This window comes from Jaculus jaculus, chromosome X (assembly GCF_020740685.1).
Source record: "Jaculus jaculus isolate mJacJac1 chromosome X, mJacJac1.mat.Y.cur, whole genome shotgun sequence".
NCBI classification, from domain to species: domain Eukaryota; kingdom Metazoa; phylum Chordata; class Mammalia; order Rodentia; family Dipodidae; genus Jaculus; species Jaculus jaculus.
This window is the reverse complement of record NC_059125.1, coordinates 14,466,911-14,473,211: the sequence shown is the minus strand read 5'-3', so window position 1 is coordinate 14,473,211 and position 6,301 is coordinate 14,466,911. Positions and strand designations below refer to the sequence as shown.

Below are 6,301 nucleotides of genomic sequence, written 5' to 3'. Positions count from 1 at the left end.
CATAGCCACACATATGTCTTGACATGCACAGACCTTTACCCCCATGCACACATATAAGCATCCCCAAGCACATAAATACATAAATTTTAAATGCAAATTGTTTTGAAAGGAGAGGGCCTGAAGTGAGAATACTGAAGGACTTCCTTGCTCCCCAAGGTCAGCAAACAGAACCTGTTACTGTCGGGGTTTGAGAGTGGGTCCTATTCTTTCTTTAACAAAGAATTGATAAAATTGAACTCAAGATGGATAAATTAGGTATTATGAAGTTTAGTTAGGGAAAAATCACAATTTGTGGAGTTTATTTAAGGGCAATTGACAGTCATGGGCACATGGGAAATAGGAAGCACCCCCTCACGTGGAAAACACTGCATAGTCCATGAGATCCATTTAAGAGAATTTGAGGGGTTTAGGGTTCTCCTTTATTACAACTGCTATCCATGGGCTCTAGGCTTCATTCTAAACTGGCAGCAGAACGTTGCTGCATTGTCCACCTGATTCTGCTTTTGGAGGTTGAGGGATCCATGGAGTATTTCACCACAGTTCCAGAGAGCCACTGAGGCCAGGCAATATGAGGAAAGGTTGGATGACCTGCAAGGATACCCTGATAGGCCACATTGTAAAGCTAGGAATGTGAACCATAAGTTGCAATGGAGACCCCAAAATGTTGGAGGATCTAAGCCCATGTGATGTTAACCAAGAAAAGCTGCAAGCTTGAAGCAGATCCTGCCCCAATGAGAGGATATGTGGCAACAGGTTGCAGAGCTGGAGGTATAGGGCTATCCCCACCTTTGTAGGCCAGACAGATTCATTTTGAATAGCAGATGCTGGACGTGGAGATTTGGTGGTTTCCTTGCTGAGTTTTGCTCTTGCTTTGATTCAATCTTTCCTTATTATGCCCCCATTGCTCATTTTTTTTTTTTAGAGATTACTATCATTTTTATTCAACTTGAAATTCTAATTGAAACAAGAGCAGTGAGAATAAAGCTCTTTGAACATTGCAAAATCACTACATCATTGATATGGCTTTTGCACTGATTGGACATAGAAGAAAAAAATAATGTTAGAATTAAGGCAATAACAACATGTGCAAACTAAGCACATTATCCTGACAGAGTCCTTGGTAAAAGCTGTGTTGGTTAGGTTATACTGCTGCATGCAGGTCTCTCTGCTTTGAAGGATAAGCTAGGAATAGCATCACTCATTTAGGGGGGGAAAAAAATCCTCACTGACCCACAATGGCCAGAAGCAGTTTTCTGTAATCTCCGCTTGTGTCACTTGCAATCATTGTCGCCAGGGTCTTCTGATACATCTGCGTGAACACTTGTTTTATTTGTACAAGGTCGATCTCACTTCGAGTGACCACAATCCTGACCAGGGTGGAGTCATCGGTGCCGGCGCCTTTCATGGAATAGTAGAGTCTCTCAGCAAAGAAGGCAGGGCGGTTCTGGGCACACTGCAAGATGGTCTTCAAGCCACTTTCAACCGATCCAGAAAACTCACGGCAGACACTGCTTAACAAATCTCGATTAGCCATCCTGGAATAAGCCTCCATGGTAGCTTTCAGTTGAGGGAAGCTCCTTGTGGGAAGGATCATGTTAAAGCAAGACTCATCTGTGCCTAGTCTCCCTTCACCAGCTTGATACAGACGCTGTGCGTCGTCCTGGGCCATCTGGTGGTTGACACTGGTTTTCATCACGATTTCCCTGGCACATGGATACAAGCAGACGTTCAAAATGCCTTGAGGTATCAGACCTAATGTCCTTTTCAAGATCTCGTCCAAATTCTGATTCATAACACCTGACAATTTCTCGAATTTCTTGATTTGTTCTTGTGCACAGTATCTCAATCAATACACGTTCCTGAGTCCCAACTCCCTGCATTGCATGCCGTAAACTCCACGCATCATATGTTGGTGGCATGAACAAGGCAAGGATCAGTTCTTCCATGTTTCCACTCAACTCTGATTTGAGATCTTTAATTAAATCCTTGCCATACATGGTCTTAAAAGCTGATTTAATCTTTTGCCTCTGATCATTGGAACGGCTGGCCACAACATCCACAATGGCCTGCTCGTCTGTCCCAAAGCCCTTCATTGCTTTACGGAGAATTTCAGCATCTCTCATGGCATCAAAGTTGGCAGCTGGTCGGATTGTCCCTTGAGTGCCCTGAGTCATCGCAGCAGGCTGGCTAGGGTACTGAGGTTGTCCTCCGGGATACTGAGAAGGAATCTGTCCTCCAGGAAAGCCACCAGGTACTGGGACTTGAGCTGGTCCACCACTATAAGACTGGGAAGGTGGCTGTGGATACCCAGAAAAGCCTGCTCCACCAGGTGGGGCTCCAAATCCTTGGCCTGGAGGAACTCCGGGATAGGATGGAAACCCCCCTGGCTGCGGGGCCCCAGGATAGCCTCCAGGGGCTGGATAACCTCCAGGGGAAGGGTAGCCTCCAGGACCTGGGTAAGTGCCACTTGGCACTGGTGGGTAGGCACCTCCTGCCACTGGGGGAAAGCCACTAGGGTAAGGATACTGACCCGGTGGGGAGAAGGAAGACTCCTGGCCTGCAGGAGGATATCCAGGGAAGGGTGGGTAGCCAGTGGGGGGATAGCCTGGGTATGACATTCATGCAGATAGCTGATCATACTCCGAAGTTAATTAGGACAGGTCACTTTACCAGGTTAGCCTGCTATCAGCTGGCAGTAATTAGGGAGTCAGAAGACACAGCCGCTATCCGTTTCCGTCCCTTCGCCGCAGACACCAGCCCCTCCCTCTCTCTGCACCCCGGTTTCCTTGGAAAGCGTCTGCTGGCTCAGGGCGGCCAGCTCTCCGCACCCCTCGGCTCGCAGGCCCAGGGAAGGGGCTCAAGTCTGGAACGGCTCTTTCCCGCAGCGTCCATGCGCGGTCCCTGCGAGCCCACTCAACCTCGGGCTTGCGAGTTCGGTCCCGGGCATCACGAAGCGCGGTAAAAATTTCCCAAGTTCCCCTGAATTCGCTGTGTCACCAGGAAAGTCCAGTCACCGAGCCAACTTCGGCCCGAGCAGCTCCGGCTTCCCCTTACTGCGCTTCCCCTCCACCCCCGGGGACCACCCGGCCGAGGGCGGGGCCGCCAGGGTTCCCTCGGACCTCCAAACGGCAGGCAGGCCCCGAAGGGACCCATTGCTCATTTTTTTTATACTAAAATGTTTTCTTTGTTTACATTAGAGAGGGAGAAAGAGAGAATGCACATGCCAGGGCCTTCTAGCCACTGCAAATGAACTCGACGCATGTACCACCTTGTGCATCAGGCTCTATGTGGGTTCTGGAGAATTGAACCTGGGTCCTTTGATTTGCCAGCCAGCACCATAACTGCTGAGCCATCTCTCCAGCCCCATTCCTCACTTTTTAGAATGGGAATATTTATTCTGTATGATTATATGCTGGAAATATATAACTTGTGTTTGGATTTTACAGGACTCATTATTAATAGACTTCTCTACTTCTCAGGTAAGATTTTGAACTTTGGACTTTTGATCAGGGTAGGGACTATTAAAGAATATGAAGGGGCTGGAGAAATGGCTTAGCGGTTAAGCACTTGCCTGTGAAGCCTAAGGACCCCAGTTTGAGGCTCGGTTCCCCAGGTCCCACGTTAGCCAGATGCACAGGGGGGCGCACGCATCTGGAGATCGTTTGCAGAGGCTGGAAGCCCTGGCGCGCCCATTCTCTCTCTCTCTCCCTCTATCTGTCTTTCTCTCTGGGTCTGTCACTCTCAAATAAATAAATAAAAATTAAAAAAAAAGAATATGAAGACTGGGCTGAAGAGATGGCTTAGTGGTTAAGCGCTTGTCTGTGAGGCCTAAGGACCCCGGTTCGAGGCTCGACTCCCTAGGAGCCACGTAAGCCAGATGCACAAGGGGGCGCACGCATCTGTAGTTCCTTTGCAGGGGCTGAAGGTCCTGGCGCACCCATTTCCACCCTGATCCCCGCCGCCTCTTTCTTTCTCTGTCTGTTGCTCTGGACTTTGGAGTTGGACTGACTGCATTTTGTATCATGAGATGACCTCAAAGCCTTAAGAATGCCAGGGGTAGTGTGTTGCAGTTTGAAAGTAAAATGTCCCCAGTAAGTTCAAGTGTTCAAACATTTGGTCCCCTGTGTAAAGATTTCAGAATCTTGCACTTTTATCTACACCCACACTCACTTCCTCTGGTCTCACTCTTAACTCTCAGAGGAAGCTATCCTCTATTAGGGAAATTGAGAGTTCAAGTAATTCTTTTACCCTTCTTTGTAATAAACTCAGGCAAGGTCTGGGATTCCTAGAATCAACACCTTCTCCCAACTAGCACTGTGTAGAGTCAAACATATCAAAAGCCCACCTTACAAAAATGTGGGACAGTATGACTCTAGCAAATTCCCACCAACATGTGAAGCAGACACACCATACAATGCAATGTAAGACCTTCCCCTCCCTACTTCTCCACAAGACTTTAAAAACCATTTTACGTTTCATACTAGGCAGTTAAAAGCATGCCATGAACGTAAGTACCCCCCTGATTAGCATTAATAAAACTTTGGACACACAAAGAAACTTTCTGGATGGTTTTCTAAATTCTAAGACCTAACAGCCAGCTGCTGGCTCAATGTAATAAAGCTGTGGAACCTTACGGAAGTAGAGGCTTGTTGGAAGTAGTTCACTAGGGAAATGCCTTCACTTTGTGTGGCCTGATGCTACTTGCTGTCTATTTTCTGTTTCCTGCCTGACAATGTTCCCTTTACATACCTGAATCAGATGTCATAAAGGCTGTCCCTTCCAGCCCCTCCCTCTCTCTGGGCACAACCCTGGTGTGTGTGTGTATGTGTGTGTATGTGTGTGTATGTGTGTGTGTGTGTGTGTGTGTGTGTTTGTGTGTGTGTGTGTGTGTGTGTGTGTGTGTGTGTGTCTTTCTGGATTCCCTGTCATCTCTACTTGGATACATGTGAGTGGCTTCCCCTCTCACCCAGGCTGGCTGGTGGGAGGGAGTGTGACAGAATATTGCCCCTTGGTCTGGATGGTTTTTCTGCTTGCCTCGGCTTTATAGTCTGGGGTAACTTCTCATTTTATTTACATGTATGATTTTCCTCTGGTCTCTCAATCTACCACGTGCCTGTCCTCCTCACACTCCAAGTTCTACCACGTGGGTGCTTTCTCTGACTACAGGCCTGTTACCCCTCTAATTTCTCTAAATTCATGGGAATCAAGTGTAACTCTCTTAATTATAATTTCTCTCTGCTATTCTTCCTTAAGTCACCACCATTTGCCTTTTTAACTTTCTTCCATGGAGAAACACAGAGTGGATGCTATGGGGGTTCCCTCCTAAGTCTCCGTACACAAGCTCCTAGAGTCTACTTTCCATGTGCTTGTAGCTCTGTTCCAGTCTTTTTCTAAAAACCTGAATTTCTCTTAAGTGAAACTTATAACCCATACAGTGTTCCCACTCTCTAAGTGTTTAGTATTCCTTCCTAGACCCCAATCTTCCTTAAATAACCCCCCAATTTGAGATTTACCACTAACTAAACTTAGTAATTCATAATTTATACTTCTTGAATCTGTCTTTATTATTTATTTATTTATTTGGTTTTTGGAGGCTGGGTCTCAATCTCTAGCCCAGGATGACCTGGAATTCACTATGTAGTCTCAGAGTAGCCTCAAGCTCACAGTGATCTATCTACCTATCTCTGCTTCCCAAGTGCTGGGATTAAAGGTATGTGCCACTATGCCCTGCTTATTAACTCCTTGTTAAAGGTAGTGAAAATGCAAAATGTGGGGATCATAAATGCTGGAGGACTCCTCCTGAACCCCAAAATCCTGCATCACTAGTGGCTCAGAAGGTGACATGCATAACCATTCTTAGTTAATATACAGAATATGAAAGTTTTAAGATTTTTAAATGATTTCAAGACTAACAGAAATGTCTTTGGAACATAAAGACACCATGGTTTTAATTTGATTTTAATTTCTTTTTTAAGTTTTTATTTATTTATTTGCATGTGTGCTTGTGCATGCCAGGGCCTCTTGCCACTGCAAATGAACGCAAGACACTTGTGCCAGTTTTTATGTCTAGCTATTATGGGTGGCTGGGGAATTGAACCCAGGCCTGCAGGCATTACAAGCAAGCACCTTTAACTCCTGAGCCATCTTTCCCAGCTACCTTCATTATAATTTGTATAGGTAAATTGATGAGAACCCCCCAATATATTCATTTGTCTTCTAGAAAAATTTGTTAAAGGACTCAAAGTAATTTATTAGCCACATTTTTTAGCACTTGAAACTTAAAATCTAGGATAAACAGTGC

General features: G+C 45.9%; 1 protein-coding gene across 1 annotated transcript; it reads right to left on the bottom strand.

Moving 5' to 3' along the window:
• Positions 1–916: 916 nt before the first annotated feature.
• Positions 917–3,101, bottom strand: LOC101614894 (annexin A7-like). Its single transcript, XM_012949929.2, is given in 2 exon segments — positions 917–1,682; positions 1,684–3,101. Coding segments are annotated over 2 exon segments (1,395 nt in total). The 5' UTR covers positions 2,619–3,101; the 3' UTR covers positions 917–1,222.
• Between the last annotated feature and the right edge of the window lie 3,200 nt (positions 3,102–6,301).